This window comes from Eumetopias jubatus, unplaced genomic scaffold (assembly GCF_037043125.1).
Source record: "Eumetopias jubatus isolate StellerSeaLion01/CBP00866 unplaced genomic scaffold, mEumJub1_p1.0 scaffold_3, whole genome shotgun sequence".
Taxonomy (NCBI): Eukaryota; Metazoa; Chordata; class Mammalia; order Carnivora; family Otariidae; genus Eumetopias; species Eumetopias jubatus.
In genome coordinates, this window is record NW_028274809.1 from 22656049 (window position 1) to 22673077 (window position 17029).

Sequence of the window (17029 nt, forward strand, 5' to 3'; positions counted from 1 at the left end):
AATGAGGGAATCCACTGTATGTCATTTATGCCACCTACAGCCTACCTTTTATTTTCTGCAATTTGTTAACCTAATAAATTGTAACAGAAGGTGAAACCTAGCCAACATAGTTACTTCCCTCCAAATCAAAGCATTCAACTCAACTTTAGGCTAAAAATTGAGACTTTCTCCATGGATTGAGGTTCAGAGTGTTTTAGCTGAGCTCTGGCCTTATTGAGCTAAAACATCTTAATGACAATTTAAATATTATGAGTCACTTTTACAGAGTCTGTAAAATGCTATGTGTCCTGCCTCTGCTACCGCAGACACTATGTAGAAAAGAAGGCGAGAGAATGTAGGACAAGTCCTACTGGCCTGGCAAGAGTCCCACCTAATTCCTCATGACGTGTCCAGTGCAGGTGACACCTTCAGGAAGGTGTGGATAGGCAGTTAATTTCATGGAGAGTAGGAGGTGTGGGTTCAGCTTTTTTTTTTTTTTTTTTTTTTTTACAGTAGGGCATTATCTGAATGATACTCATTCTCTCTTGAGGCTGGACTTCATGCAACAAGCAATAACTGGATGTTATTTTAAAATAAGCAAAGCCACTGACAGGTCTGATCTGTGTTTGTGTTTCGGAGGAAGAGCTGGTTGAGAAGTGCTCCCTGGTCAAGGATTAAGCCAAAGGAAAAATCCAGCAGCAGCAGAACTGTGGGTTTCTTACCCAGCCCTCAGGAAAGTTATGCCGTGAAAAGGCTTTGACCCATTGACACAGCAAGTTGGACAGGGTAGCAATTCTTCTGTGGGGTGGAGGAAAAGAGAGGAATTCTCTTGTTCGTGGTGTTTGAAGGATGGCTTCCCAGTTTCATCAGCTTCGGGTCCTGATCTGGAAAAATTGGCTAGGTGTCAAAAGGCAGCCGGTGAGTAGAAAAAGGGAAGGGGGGTGCCCAGGGGCAATACTCCAGGCAATCCTAAAATGTGATGTTAATGAGAGGTAACAAGAGAAGAGTTTTAAGCCATTTTCTAAAGCAGGAATAAGATATGTGGAAAACATCCTGAAACTGTATTGTAGCTAATGGGGCAAGTCTAAACATACCCCCAAACCTGCCTTTTGATTTCCATAAGTTAAAAGGGTAAACCAGGACATGCCCTGGGCAAAGAAAAGGATGCATTTTGTTGCTGGTTGAGTTGGAACTAGTGTTGAATTCTAGGTTTCAGGCCAAAATGCTTTCAGAACTTTTCTTAATAAATTTAGTTAAAAATGAGATGAAGAAAAATATCAGATGAAAGGAATAATAAATGGGGAGAAAAGCATTTGAAAACCAAAAGTGATGGAAAGCTTGTTTGAAAAGTGAGATATAGAAAGGAAATAGTTTGAAGGTTGTTGGTATAGAAAAGCTTCTACGAAATTTCAGTACCTAAAAATTATTTACTAGAAATGCCAAACAAGAGTCAGTATATGTGCCATGCTTCAAGAGTATTATTGAATCACTTAACTTTACGGCTACAGTCTATCTACTCTTTTACAACATCTTTTTTGTGCTCTTACATTCATGTTTGCTTTTTAAATTACAAAACTAGCTATTAGATCCTCATCAGATAGGGTGTAGGGAGATTGAGAAAAGAATTGGGTTCTGTGGGTTGTCACATATACAGAAGAATGTTTGAAAACCAGAGAAATTCAAAAAGGCACTCCATATATTTCATTTTAGAGTGGTAATTCCCAGCCTCAATGAATAATATAAATATCATGCAGATAATGTGCGTCCTAGAAACCAACATTTCATCCGTGTACCTTATCTCACTTCAAATTTGCTGGCAGTGCCTGACACCTTACTTAAGTGTCCTGATGTATATATTGAGAAAGAGAAGGAATGTTCACTCACCTTTGTGAATGTAGGATTTAAAATCATAAGATGTTATGTGATTGCACGGGTGTGGGGTTTGGACATAAAATTTTAAATCATTAATATTTTTTAATTAAATCATTAGTGTTCCTTTTCAATTGGAAACAACACAAAAGAAAACCTGCTGTAATTATTCCATGGTAGGTTCTATGTGGAATTCAGCAGGAAAAGAGTCTGGATAGGTGGATGTGGTCAGAAGATGAGAGTTAGGTTCTTGGTTCTGCTTCTCGAAACTGTATGACCTGAGTAGCATAGCAGTTTCTCTGAGCACTGGTTTTCCTCTTTGCAAAATAAGCCCAGGCTCTACCATATCTGTCTCACAGAGTGGTAAGAACCAAATGTGCCACTGTATTTCAAAGTGCTTTACAAATGGTGAGACACTGGGCAAATAGATTATAGAGGGATTTGGAGTGATGTGTGTGTCCTATTTTATTCAAAGTAATGTGAAAGGAAATCCAGGAGAAGGGATTGTGGGAGAGAGGAAGAAATTTATATACAGTATAGCTCTTAAGTGATGAAAACTCACTAGTTAAAAATAAAAGCAGAAAGGGACTGAAAACATATCTGTTGTTGCTGATAAACTGAATGTGAGGTTGTATATTTTCCTTATAATTCCATTTTACCTAAAAATTAAAAAAAAACCCTCAGGTGAATACATTTTTTTCATTGAGAAATTTTATCTTTAAAAACTTTAATAAGTTCTTTCCTTATCTGTAAAGTAGCTAGTATATCAATTTTCTACTTTAGAGTTTTTCTCCATTTTAGTCAATTTCTGCCAGATATGGCATATTTAAAGGAGATGGAATTCAGGCATGCTAAAACATTTTCACCATGATACCTTGTATTATTCTTATGTAGTCAAAAATCCCTAAAAAGCCCCTGGTAATTATACTTTTGCCTAAGGAAAGAGAATACATGATCTATTAGTTCTTTTGGGGACATCAGAGGATTCAGATCTTAAGGCTACCTTGAGACCTAGGACAGGTTAAGTGTTGATTGCAGGAAATGAAATCAGAAATAGTCCTGAATTTGGGGAAATAGAGAAGGCCCACTTGAATCCATTATGACCAACTAGAGGGACACAAGAGACTTTTAGAAAATGGTGGTGCCCATTTTAGAAAATAGTGGTGCCCAAAGGAAAAGGAAAGACAATTCTAGGTGGAGGGCAAGAGGGCAAAGACAGGTACATCTCTTCTTCATAGGTTGGCTCGGGCCAATCCTATTTTCTGCTCTTGGAAAGAAGACTTGAGGACACAGGTGGAAAGGATATACGTGTGGTAGTGTAAACAGGGAAGAATGAGACAGTCAAGGGGTTGGAAAGTTAGGATTAAAGACATAAAAGGAGGTGAAATGAAAAAAATTGTGAAAAGAGAAAATATAAACAAATTAAAAGAGAATGTGAAAAGAAGAGGTATAAAATTTGAGGAGAGGACATTGTATATAGTGACTGACTTTGTCATCCACCAAGGAATTATTTAAAATGCAAGTATTTTTATTTCTCTCATAATCATCCTGAATATGATACCTTAAAAATGTAGTTTTATACCCAGGAAAATAGAAATGAAGCTGTGTGACTCTGGAAATGTGTAGTCTTTAGTGAATGTTAAAGAATAATCACTACAAAGACATCCTCCTTCACTGTGTTTTTAAGAGATTCTATCACAAAGCAGGAGGGTGGGAAGGATAGTCTGTAAAGGAAGAAGTTAGGAACCTACTAATGGAGAAACAAATGACAGACAAGAAAAAAAAACAAGAAAAACAAATATATAGTAAAAATATTAGAGGGGGGATTACTAAGGAAATATATTATAAAAATATATACTAGAATAGAAAGTGAGAAAAAGAATTTCAAACACCTATATAGTCTAAGAAATAGAAAGATAATGGGATAAGCTAAATGTTGAGTTTGGCTACAAAAAAAAAAAAGGCAGGATCTTCGATTTTGGAGGTGACATCCCTCAAAATTGTTCTGAGGGTAAATGTTTCTCTTTAATTTTTAAATAAAATCAAACATCAGAATTCTGAAATATTTGGGATTATCTAACTGCCTTAATTTTACAGGGCCCCAGAGAGTTCAAGGGACTTATCCGAGGTGACACAATGAGTTTAAGGACTCAAAGTCAGATTTCCCCCAAAAAAGATTTATTTTTTTCACTACCTGCTACTGCCTCCCTATTGCCACTGAGTTGAGTTTCCTTTTCCAACATTCTTGGATCCCTACTCAGAGTTCAGCTCACCAGTGAAGAGATCATGTTTGCTAAGGAGGCCTCAGATATTGCTGTTTTTTTAGTATTAGTGGTTACAACAGTTCTCAATTATATGGAAAAAAAAAAGAATGCTAAAGGAGTGTGAAAAAAATACATTAAGCACCAACAGAAATGTTAGGTAATACAGAAAATCAACTAGATACAGTTGCTACCCTGCTGGGCTTGTAATTTAATTCTAGAAATAATACAGATGTGAAGATACATTCCACTGGAGATGGTTAGCAACAGGGAGGCTCACCTAATGAGATGCTAGTTAATGATAAGAAACTGAGTCCTGGCACAGCAGAGACTGCAGGATGAAAGACTAGATAGTACAACATCAGAGTTTATCTTTCATTAAGAAGATGAATTCTAAAGGCATATCAAGGATTGACTTCAGATCTCCATAGAAGAAGAATCTAATTCCAGACTTAGGACAGAAGAAGGAAAATTACCTTGAATTGTTTATTTTAATCTAACTGTTTGGCTAGGGGGTCTCACTTTAGCTCAGTTTTTCCATCATAGACATTCCCACAACTTGACTGATTTCTAACACTTTATTTTTTTTAAGATTTTACTTATTTGTATATTTGAGAGAGAGCAAACATGCACATGAATGGGGAGAGAGGCAGAGGGAGAGAGAGAGAAGCAGACTTGACGCTGAGTGTGGAGCCCTGTTCTGGGGTGGGGGGGAGGGTCAAGCTCATGACCCTGAGATCATGACCTGAGCTGAAATCAGAAGTCTGCACTTGACCAGGTGAGCCACCCAGGTGCCCCTGATTTCTAACCCTTTGGCTAAAAGTTTGATACTTCCTCCCCAACCCCACCTTGCTCATAATAACATCCCCTCACAGTGTCTAGAGAAAGAGGAAGTGCTAGCTTCAAAATTTCGGAGAAGTTGGTCTATGCATTAAAATAATGTTTTGACTAAAGCAATTTAGGATTAAACTGTAATCACAAATTGAACTCTAAATTGGATTAAAATAAACTAAGTCCTGAACAAATCAGGCAAATACCTGATCAAATGCCCCAGGCCCGTTTACCTCTTCCAGATCTATACCATTTATTCCTTTAATCCCTTTTAATTGTTCAAAAAAATTTAGATCTACCTGTTGATATTGATGCCTGCCGCATAGCAGACATACACATTTTGTTAGTTTAGTAAAATAATAAAAAGCAAATGAGCGCCTAGGTGGCTCAGTCTCTTAAGCATCCGACTCGTGATTTTGGCTCAGGTCATGATCTCACAGTTGTGAAATCAAGCCCCGTGTTGGGCCCAGTGCTGAGCTTGGAGCCTGCTTTAAGATACTCTCTCCCTGCCCCTTTACCCACCCCCCCAGTGGCACACTCTCTCTCAAACAAAAAGCAAATGAGATGAAAATGTTTTAGAAATGAGAGCAATAGAAAAATAAATTAGCTTAAAGTCCAATAAAAGGTTTTGTTTTACTATGCATCATAGAAAATATACCAATCTCAAGGGGTGCCTGGGTGGCTCAGTCAGGTAAGTGTCTGCCTTCTGCTCAGGTCATGATCCCTGGGTCCTGGGATGGAGCCCCGCATCGGCAGGGAACCTGCTTCTCCCTCTCTTCCCCACTCTTGCTCTCTCTCTCTGTCACTATCTCTCTCTCTCAAATAAATTTATCTTTAAAAACAAGAAAAAAAAATTACCAAACTCCAAAATACATTATAATCTGTAAGTATAGATTTCAGAAAATGTCCTCAATCCCAGTTTTTTGGTGAGTCATTTCTGTGGATGGCAGTGTTCAGTAGCAGAAAGCCCAATTAACTGAGAGCGCTCTGCCACTTCTGTTTGCTTGTTTTGGGGGTGGAACTAAGGTTTATTCCAGATGTGAAATACCAGCCTCTTACTTCAGAATGTAAACCTTGGAATCTTCTTTCAAGTAATAGTTATTCTTGATTTATGGGACAATGCAAAAGGAAAGGAACGGGAAAGGAAAACAAACAATGTACTTTATATGTGGAAAGTTGGGCAATTGAAGCTTGTAATAAAAAGTTATGATTCTAAGGGCACCGTGGTGGTGCAGTCAGTTGAGCGTCTGGCTCTTGGTTTTATCTCGGGTCATGACGGTCTCAGGGTATAGGGATGAGCCCCACCTTGGGCTCCACGCTCAGCACAGAGTCCGCCTGGGGTTCTGTCTCTCTCTCTGACCCTCCCACTTGTGCTCTTTCTTTCTAATCAATCAATCAATCAATCATTTTTTAAAGTTATGATTCTAGGTTACAGGAAAACCTTTAAATGATTTTCAGTGCTCTTATACACTGAACTAGTAAAAGTATAGTGATCAAAGAGAGCTAGTACTATATCCTGTAGTGATTTGAACACACAGCTTAATAATTAACTGTTCAGGTGCTGAAGCCAGGCTCCCTGGGCTCAAATACCAGCTTTGCCATTTAGTGGCTTATGGAATGAAGGCTTATTTAATCTCTTTAAGATTCTGATTTCCCATCTGCAGGAGGAAATTGAGGTGATTATATTAAATGAGATAATGCATGTTAAGTATTTACCATAGCGTCTTACACAGTCTTTTTTTTAATTTTTTTAGTTTGATACCATTGGCAAATTTATTTTATTTTTTCCCTTTTTTTTAAATTTTGTTTTATTATGTTAATCACCCTACATTATATCATTAGTTTTTGATGCAGTGTTCCATGATTCATTGTTTGCGTATAACACCCAGTGCTCCATTCAGTACGTGCCCTCTTTAATACCCATCACCAGGCTAACCCACCCCCCCCACACCCCTCCCCTCTAGAACCCTCCCCTCTAGAAACCCAGTTTGTTTCTTAGAGTCCATAGTCTCTCATGGTTCGTCTCCCCCTCCGATTCCCCCCACTATCTTCTTTTTTTTAACATATAATGTATTATTTGTTTCAGAGGTACAGTTCTGTGATTCAACAGTCTTACACAATTCACAGCACTCACCATAGCACATACCCTCCCCAGTGTCTATCACCCAGCCACCCCATCCCTCCCACCCCCCACCACTCCAGCAACCTTCAGATTGTTTCCTGAGATTAAGAATTCCTCACATCAGTGAGGTCATATGATACATGTCTTTCTCTGATTGACTTATTTCGCTCAGCATAACACCCTCTAGTTCCATCCACGTCGTTGCAAATGGCAAGATTTCGTTTTTTTTGATGGCTGCATAATATTCCATTGTATATATACAAATTCTAAGGTGTCAATAAATATTGGCTATTATCATTTGGACTACTATATTGAACTGATACTAACTATAAGACCACTTGATAAGAATTCATCCTGGGGAAGATATTTTGAAATCATATTATCAGAGAATTGTTGAAGGAACTGGCATTGGTACCCTAGAGGAAAGGGGACTCTGTCTGTCTTCAAATACTTGCAGAATTCTCATGTGGAAAAAAGGGCCAAACTAAGAGGAATGAGTGTTAGTTTCAGGAAGGAAGATATCACCTTGTTATGAGGGAAAAAAAAAATCAGACAATGTGAGTTGTCCAACAACGAAGTCTCTTGAAATACTGAACTTCTAGTCACTGGAAGCATTCAAGTAGAAGCTGAATAACCATATGGCAAAGATGTTTTCCCTAACTTTTGATATACCAGTAATTCTAGACTTATTTCTTTTCTAGAATATTCCACCCTCTTTCCCATCTGTGGGTCTTCACCCATATGTTCCCTCTGCTTGAAAGACTCCCACTTCTTTCTCACATCCCATCCAACACACATATCCTTTCTTCTGGGCCTGACCCTTTTTCATATTTTAGGTTTTAGACTTAGTTCCCCTTCCTTTATCTTCCTTTTGCACTCTACGTCCTGTGTCTTAGCATCATCTATTACATTTGGTTGTAATTTTTTAATGTTTTCCTTCCTTAAAAGACTGATTTTTTTAATTGCTCTATCCCCAGTATCTGGTACACAGTAGGTGCTCAATAACTCTTTATTGTATTATGAACGTAAGACTCTCTAAGACCATGATTCCATGAAAGGGAATGGAAGATCTTCCATAAATAAAATCCAAGATTTTATTTTTATTGATTTTCAGAATTAGGCAAAAGAATCTCCATTGCATCTTGGAGATTGTACTGATATTCAGTATCATTCATTTCAGACACAACCAACTTCAAACCACACTAGTGCAAGGGACACAAACTCAAATGTCTGTACAGGAAAGAGAAGTAATATGACTGTGTGATGTGGGCCAAGCATAAGACAGTAGGGAATGGTGACATTTATGATGAAGACTAGAGCATGGATGCCCTATTTAAAAGCATTCAAATAGTAGTAGTTTCCTCAAAGTTTCAAATATATGGTAACACTTATTAATTTAAAGTTCACCTGTATCTTGTTTTCTTATTTACTTTCAGTGAAAATGATTTTTAAGAGTAATAAAAATGGTGGACACAAATAGAATCAGATGCCAGCAATAATTAGAATAAAAAGTTCTGACAAAGTAATGGTATAGGAATTCCCTAAAGCCGAAATTATGTGCTTTGCTCAAATTTTTCAGAAAATTAGATTTGAGAGGTTTTCAAAGATTTGAAACAATAGTTCTTAACAAATGCAGAGGCAATTGTTACTAGGTAATTCAAATTAGTTAATAGGTATTACAGATTGGCTCTAAATGGAAATTTTCAAGTGAATTTATATTCGGTTCATTCAAGGAATTTCTTACAGTTTAAACTTGAGATTTTTGAGTGGATGGCTTCTCTGACTTCAAGGTCATTGACATGTGTGCTGCCATCACTGCTAATTTCCCAAACATTGTCCCCTGTGTACAATGGGATAGGTTCCTGAATATGAAACATGTTTGTTTTTTAACTCTTTTCTTAGCTCTTCATCTTTTCTCTTTTTCTGTCTTTTAAAAATTGGCTCTGGATTTTTAAAAATTATTTTAAAAATAATTTCTAAATTTTAAATTTTGAAACAATTTCAAATTTAAAGAAAAGTTGCAAGAACAGTACAAATAACTTTCTTTCTAGAGCCAATTGAGATTGATGCCCCATTACCTTGGACACTTTGGTGTCCCTAATTTACAAACAAGGACATTCACCTACACAACCCAATACCACCATCAGATCTTTAGACACAATTCAGGCTCCATCAGACGTCCCAACCATGTCTTTTATAACAAAAGATTTCAGTTCAGAATCATGTTCTGCATCCAGTTTTCATGTCTCTGGTCTCCTTCAGTTGGTTAGTCTTTCCTGACTTTCATGACCCTCACACATTTTGAACATTTAAGACTAGTTGTTTTGTAGACTATCTGTTGTCTCCTTATTTTTAGACTCTGGATATTTATCTTTGGCAGGAATACTACAGAAATGATGCTGTGTTCTTATACCTTCAGGAGGTACATGATGTCCCTTTGTCCCATTTTGGGGGGAAACTATTTTGAGACTATGTACATATCCCATTCCTCATTAAAATTCCAATTTATCTGTTTGTTTATGTATTTTTACCTACATAGATTCCCAGATTCCTAGTTTATTCAGTTAGATGTAATTTTTTATTGTCATAATATTTTCTTACTGTTTAAACTTGGCCAGTGGGTCAAACTTGATGCTCGAGTTTGTGATAGGCTGGTATCTGTGTCCTATTGACATCCCCCTCATTTTCATTTTTTTTAAAGATTATATATATTTTTTTATTTGTGAGAGAGAGCACGAGCAGTAGTGAGGGGCAGAGGGAGAGGGAGAAATAGACTCCCTGACAAGCAGGAAGCCAAACGCAGGACTCAATCCCAGGACCCCGAGATCATGACCTGAGCCAAAGACAGATGCTTAACCGACTAAGCCACCCAGGCACCGCTCCCCATCATTTTCTGACATTCTCTAAGTGTATCTATCACCTTTCTTTCTTTCTTTCTTTCTTTCTTTCTTTCTTTCTTTCTTTCTTTCTTTCTTTCTTTCTTTCTTTCTTTCTTTCTTCTTTTTCATCTATCTATCTATCTATCTATCTATCTATCTATCTATCTATCTCTGTGTCTACATCTATTCTGTAGCTTTGGCCAGGCTTGGAAACAGTGACACTCTAATAACAACAAGCACACCTAGCTCTCAGATGTCTACTTAAAGAAGCTAGGGTTTCTTGGAAACGTGGCTATTCCCAGGGTTGGGACAGAGAAAATACACAATGAGGCAGAAACAACTTTTCTGAAACCAGAAGAAAAGGAAATAAATAAGTTATACCCACAAATTTATAGCTATGTTTCTTGTCTCTTTATGCATTTTGGAAACCAGGCGTTCATACCCATATCTTTAATTCTAACCCAACACTATAGCACTCTTGTTTTCCATGTTAATAATTTGGCTGATGGGTAGTGAGAGACCTGGCTCCTCTTATGGATAATGTATTTACTTTTTTGGTCTCCCTCCCTGTGTTGAAATCAATCACCTGCTTCTTACCCTGAATAGAAACCTTCCTTACCCCATCTGGGTTTTGACCTCCCATGTTTGACTTCTGAACTGTCTGTTTTCTCTTCACTTTGTTAGGGACGCACCTTCTTCCCTGTGTTATTGTGGTGCCTTCAGTCATAGTGTGGACTAGCCTTTCTCTGGGCCTCAGTGAAAGGATTTTCAGGCGCTGAATTGTTCTGGAAGGGAAAGGGAAGAGAAAGAGAACAGAATGGGACATCTCAATGGAAAATAAACCCTGGAGAAATAAGAAACAAATGCCATAGCCCACTAAGGAATTTTAAACTACTCAGTGTGCATATGCCTTTAGATGTCAGGAATGCGGGGTAGGGGGTGGAACACAAATGAGGTATAGAGGCAAATGTGAGATAATTAAAATATTAGCAAAAATAGGAAACTTTTGAAAACTGCTTTTCCCTTAATTTTCAAGTAGCCCCAATATCTATATGTGTAAAATCAATATATCAGCCCTTTCTCCGAACAAACAAAAATGAGTCATGGCTCATTGGTTTAGTATTTGGATACTTGACACTGCATTTACTTCTAGGTTGTTTATGATAATATTTAGAATGGTGTTGGGAGCAATCCTGCTGCTATGAAAATTTAAATTTTGTTTGTTTCTTGCTTTTGTGATTAACTTGTCAACCTTAACATTCCCAAGATCACAGTGTGGAGGGCTTTGTGTTTGTTATCCTTCTAAAATGCAGTATGCAGAAATGTTCTCCAAACCTCTCTGAACTAAAAATCTCAGGGGAAATCTTTTGATAGTAGATCGCTTATAGACTTGCAGTAGTTTTTACCTATAATAGAGTCCAAATTTCTTAAACTATTCTGATATAGATTGCATTTTTGTCTGGATTTAAATTATGTCTAAAATTAATTTCAAGATTTATCAAAACATCCTCATGGGACCATCAAATTAGATCAACTGAAAGACAATTTAAAGATATCCCACAACATATGCCCTTTATTTGAATGTGAATGTACATTTGAATGTACATTTGTGTTGGTACAATTGGTCTCAGCTACTCACTGAATTCTCATGAGGTTGCTATAGAAAATGAATAGATCCTCCTGAAAGTAACTATGGAGCATTAAACCTACCCAGATGATTTTTTTTTTTTAAAGAATTACTATGACTTCAAATATAAAGCCAAGAAATCCACAAACATAGTATTTTTAAACCCCAATTCTTTATAGTCTACATTTCAAATAAGTCACATAAAATAAAAATGGTACCTGTATCTAGGTCTTTGAAGAACGGACTCTAATTTTTGAATGTATCAGAGACTAAGCTAGAATAACACATCTTATATTTCTATAACACTCATATTTTTCTGATATACTTTCTGTAAGGCATTATTTTTTCCTCAGAGTAGGATGATAATTAAAAAAAAATCTAGCCCAAGTATCTTGATATTCCGATCCTCATCCCCTGTTCTGCTTCCCAACTGGGTATGTGACTTTGGGTAAATTAATGGATAAAGCTGTGCTAACCTTCTGCACCACAGAGAATAAAAAAGAAAGTTGGATCAGATCAAGGCTTCTTAGCCTCTTCTGTGCCATGGATGTCTTTGGCAGTCTGGTAAAGCCTATGGTCCTAAGAATAGTGCTTGGAAATCAATAAAATAAATAGAAATGCAAATAAAACCAATTGTATTGAAATTCAGTCATTAAGGCATTACAAAGCAAATTTATGATATGGTAGTATGTGTTTCTTTATTATAGCACTAAATAAATAAATATGGTAAACCCGTAACTACTATAATTTTTAATGTCACCATGAGTAGAAACAGACTTTTGAAGTATCTGCAACAACACTAATGTGATTTGAAAATATCTGTGATTTTTATTTGTGACAAAGTCACAAGTACTTCTAAGAACATTGTGGGTGGTTGCCTACATTCATCATTAATGGAAATGCTAAATTTCAATCAAAAGTTAGAGAAAATAAAAATGTGATTTTTTTCCCTTTTTTAAAAAGATTTATTTATTTATTTATTTGACAGAGAGAGAAAGAGAGCACAAGCAGGGGGGAGCAGCAGGCAGAGGGAGAGGGAGAAGCAGGCCTCCTGCCGAGCAGGGAGCCTGATGCGGGACTCAATCCCAGGACCCTGAGATCATGACCCGAGCCGAAGGCAGACGCCCAACCGGCTGAGCCACCCAGGCGCCCTGTAATTTTTTTTCCTATCCAAGTTTACAAATGCCCTGAATTCTATCTATTAGTTCAAAGGAACTTGCCAACAAAAATATTCTAGGACTTTATAAACAATCCTCCTAGTTAGGTCAGGGGGCATACATTTAGAGCTGCTCTGCTTCAAGTGTGGTTCATGGACAGCAGCAACACCATCACCCACCTGCAGCTAGTTAGAAATGCAGAATCTCTGCCTGACCTCAGATCTACTGAATCTTAATCTGCATGTTTCTAAGATCCATAGGTGATTTGATGTGCATATCAATGCTTGAGAAACACTGCTACAGATGAAGCTGTTCAGCCTGTCTGGGAGCTTTTCAGCTATGATCAAGTATCCTAGGATTTCTTAGATCTACAGTCAACTTCTTCCATTTGCTAAAAACTTGCCCTTAAACCTGTAATCCATGAAGTTGGTCACAGGCCTGTCAGCAAGGACAACAGTGCTGTAGACACACAATGGAGATTTTCATAGTTACTTAAGGATCAGTAATTGAACAGGTCTAGATTGTTTTGAAGATTCGAAGAGACCCAGGCAGTAGTTTGAGATTTGTCAGAAGCAGATTGTCTCTGAAGTGGTGGGGAGTGGGGGAGAAGTGGTAACAAGTCTGCATAACCAGACAGAAACATAGTTCCAAGTTGAACTTTATTAGGTATAGGCGGAGCTGGAGAGGGAGGTTTTTGTCTCATGGAGTTGAAGAATGAACCTGGTTGACAAAGGAGAACGATCAAAATGATAGGACTTTATTAATCAAGGATACAGAAAAAACTCTCAGGAGTGAGAGGGGTCCTGACCAGGTTGCCAACGTGGGCCTCCACCGACAGTCTTTTATTTAGAACTGACCAGGGAGCTCATGGCCTTAACATTCTTGGGACGTCTTTGTTCAAGTAAGGACTGGTGATAACATCTTTAATGGCTTGCTTCTTCTTTGGGATCTGGTCATTCTTTGTGGTCCCAATGTGACTGCCATAAAAAGAACCCACCTCTGACGTCAGGGCAGGGTGGTCTGGTTTATTCCCTTAACTCTGGTTTCATTATGCCTCGGCATTTCGGGGATTTTTGGTGAGCCTAGTCATGTAGTCCCCCGACCTGTCCCTCCCTACCTAACGCACTTGTCCCTTACTCATTGGCAGTGTTTGTTCTGTAGGGTTTGGCTGAGCACTGTAACTGTTTGCATATCACAGTTGATGTTCTTGCAAATAGGTAGTTTTCACTGCTCTGGAACCAGTTTTATACGTATATAAAATATTAAGTAGTTCACATCTTATGAACTGAATAATGTCTACATGGGAAGAAAAGCTACTCCTGAAGTGTCTTATAGTGAAATCCTCTAATAGAAATTTCGATGTAGTGTAAATTTATTGATCATCTGTTTTGTACCAGTAGAAATTCAGAAATGAAGAAGACACTGTTTCTGCCATAAAAGAATTGCCTATTTATTGTAAGCCAAGTAAAAAAATATAGATAGGTAGATGAAAAGAGTATAAGTTCTATGATAAAAGCAGATGCAAGATACTATTTATAGTGGTATGAGGGCGTGCATAGAACCTTAAGTTCCCATTTACTCATTTACTCATTGACCCACCTATTCATTCATTCCTTTACCCATGTTTATTGAGTCATTATCCAATGTTGTACACTAATCTTTATGGCTGACTGTAGAATGCTGACACTGGAAGTGGTAAGATAGGTCTAGGTTGAGATTATTTTGGGGTTTTGTATGCCCTGTTTAGAATGTTGAACCTCGGGGCGCCTGGGTAGCTCAGTTGTTAAGTGTCTGCCTTCGGCTCAGGTCATGATCCCAGGGTCCTGGGATCGAGTCCCACATCGGGCTCCCTGCTCCGCGGGAAGCCTGCTTCTCCCTCTCCCACTCCCCCTGCTTGTGTTCCCTCTCTCGCTGTCTCTCTCTCTGTCAAATAAATAAAATCTTTAAAAAAAAAAAGAATGTTGAACCTTTTCCAATAAGCAACTAAGATTTTTAAGTAGGGAAATTACTGATAAGATTTGAATTTTAAGATCATCACTCTTGGGACAGTCATGAGAGGTGACTCTAAAGGGGGCTTCAGAAGCTCATTTTAAGGAAAAAAGCAGTCTTGTGTTCACTTCAAGTTCTCTTGTAGTTTTAAAAATCTCTCATTCCTTTCTAATTAATAGTATTTACAAGCAAATACCTGGTTTGTGTTGGAATTTTATATGTTGTACTTCTTGTCAAGTTTTTAGTTCGGTAAAATAATTAACATTTTTTTCCTGTCATTATTTTACAGCTTTGGACCCTTGTCTTGATTTTATGGCCAGTCATTATTTTCATAATTTTGGCTATTACCCGGACCAAATTTCCTCCAAGAGCAAAACCAACGTGTAAGTAAATGAGATTTGTTTGTTTCCCTAATTTTGGGATTCTTTTTTTTTAAGATTTACTTATTTAGGGGCACCTGGGTGGCTCAGATGGTTAAGTGTCTGCCTTTGGCTCAGGTCATGGTCCCGGGGTCCTGGGATCGAGCCCCACATCGGGCTCCTGGCTCAGCGAGGAGCCTGCTTCTCCCTCTCCCCCTGCTCATGGTCTCTCTCTCTCTGTATCTCTGTGTCTCAAATGAATAAATAAAATCTTTAAAAAAAATTTACTTATTTATTTCAGAGAGATCGAGAAAGAGAGAGAGTGTGTGTGTGCACAGTGGGGAGGGGCAGAGGGAGAAGGAGAGAGAATCCCAAGCAGACTCCTCACTGAGCATGGAGCCTGACACGATGCTCGATCTCATGACCCAGGTGCCCCTAATTTTGGGATTCTAGTTAAAATTTATTTTGATACCACCTTAGTGTTTTATTCTAAATTTTTAAATAGTGTTTCCACTTGGAAGTATTTGTATAAATACCTAGCCTGTTTTTTTCTCCAGCTTTTTGAATCAGTTAGAAAGGTGAGCCTGTAATATTTATCTAAAAAATTATGAAGCATGTAGGAGCCAAAATATATTTTAATCTTTGTAAAATTTTGACTCATTTATTATTCACCCCATTAAGCTCATGGTATGTACAGCACAATCAAGTAGCAATCTCAAGCGATCGTCCTTTACTTTTGTATTGTAGCAGAAACCATAGACTGGTATTTGATCAACCAAACAAATGATATGCAGAGTACTATACAAGTCTCTTATCTCTCTTCAGAGCTGGTATGAGTGGTGCAAATGTATCAACACATTTCTTTTGAAAGAACATTGTTTTCCAGTTAGTACTATTTTAGCTCCATTACTTTGTCATCACCCAGTTGAAAAATGGGCACAATGCCAACTCAGACCATTATTTTCTTTTGGATCCAGAATGGAGATGCAGGAAAGACTCAGAAAAGTCCTCAGAACTGAGGAGGATGAGTTTTTTAACCCCAATGATCTGATCAGTGTTGTTTTTGCTTTTGTTCTTAAACTTTGGAGCCAGTTTTCTTGGTAGAGGAGTGAAGGTTAGGTGAGATGCGTGATGTTTCACAAAGCAGTCATCTTCTAAAAGCTTCTCATAGACCAAATTTCTGTAAATCACATTGTATTTCAGATAAATTTTGGTGATTTGCTTTATACTGAATTATTTGTAAAGAGAATAATGAACTAGTGACTTTTAAAAATAAGTGTTTGCAATCACCCAGTCCTAAGAAGTAAGATGACAGCCATGGTGGAATCTTGATTCATACACAATAGAATAATTTGGAAGAGAACATCAGTTCAATTAGTGTTAAGTATTAAAACTCTTGGTACTAGAATAAATAATTCCTTACATTTGAAAAGCACCTTACCATTTCTAAAGGACTTTTGCTCAAGTTATTATGCAGAGTTGTTGTTGAAATTTTATTAGGTTGTTTATAAAAGCAGCATAATTTTGTTCTCTTCATATTATGCATATATTAGTTCTTTATAACAGATTAAGTCCATTGTATATTGTTGAAATTTATGTATTCTTGCCTATCTTAAATAGCATGGACTTCAAAAATAATGCATTCAGCACATAAGGACAAACACTCTTTGAACTATTCTGGTTTAAGATGCTAATTATCAGTTCACTAATGATAGTGACAAAAGGAGCTTTGTTAGCTTCTTTCAACAACTTATTTCTACCAATTTCTTGTTTATAAGGATTTTTCAGTTATGTAATAAGCTCCTCCTACAAAACTTACAAGACAGAAATATAAGGTGTGTGAGTGGGAATAGTCTTAATTGGTGCTGCCTGATGGGATTTAGAGGTTTGTGGAGAAAATCATGGAGAGCTCTTATAGTTCCACTAAATTATGAAGAAAAAAATTGGAAAAACCAT

At 37.4% G+C, this 17029-nt stretch overlaps 1 protein-coding gene across 1 annotated transcript in view; it reads left to right on the top strand.

Moving 5' to 3' along the window:
• Nucleotides 1-17029, top strand: part of ABCA12 (ATP binding cassette subfamily A member 12) — a 215468-nt gene that overhangs the window by 46283 nt on the left and 152156 nt on the right. Inside the window, exons 7-8 of the mRNA XM_088021951.1 lie at nt 828-897; nt 15004-15097. Of these exons, the coding sequence (XP_087878077.1) occupies nt 828-897; nt 15004-15097 (164 nt within the window). The remainder of the gene's footprint in view (nt 1-827; nt 898-15003; nt 15098-17029) is intronic.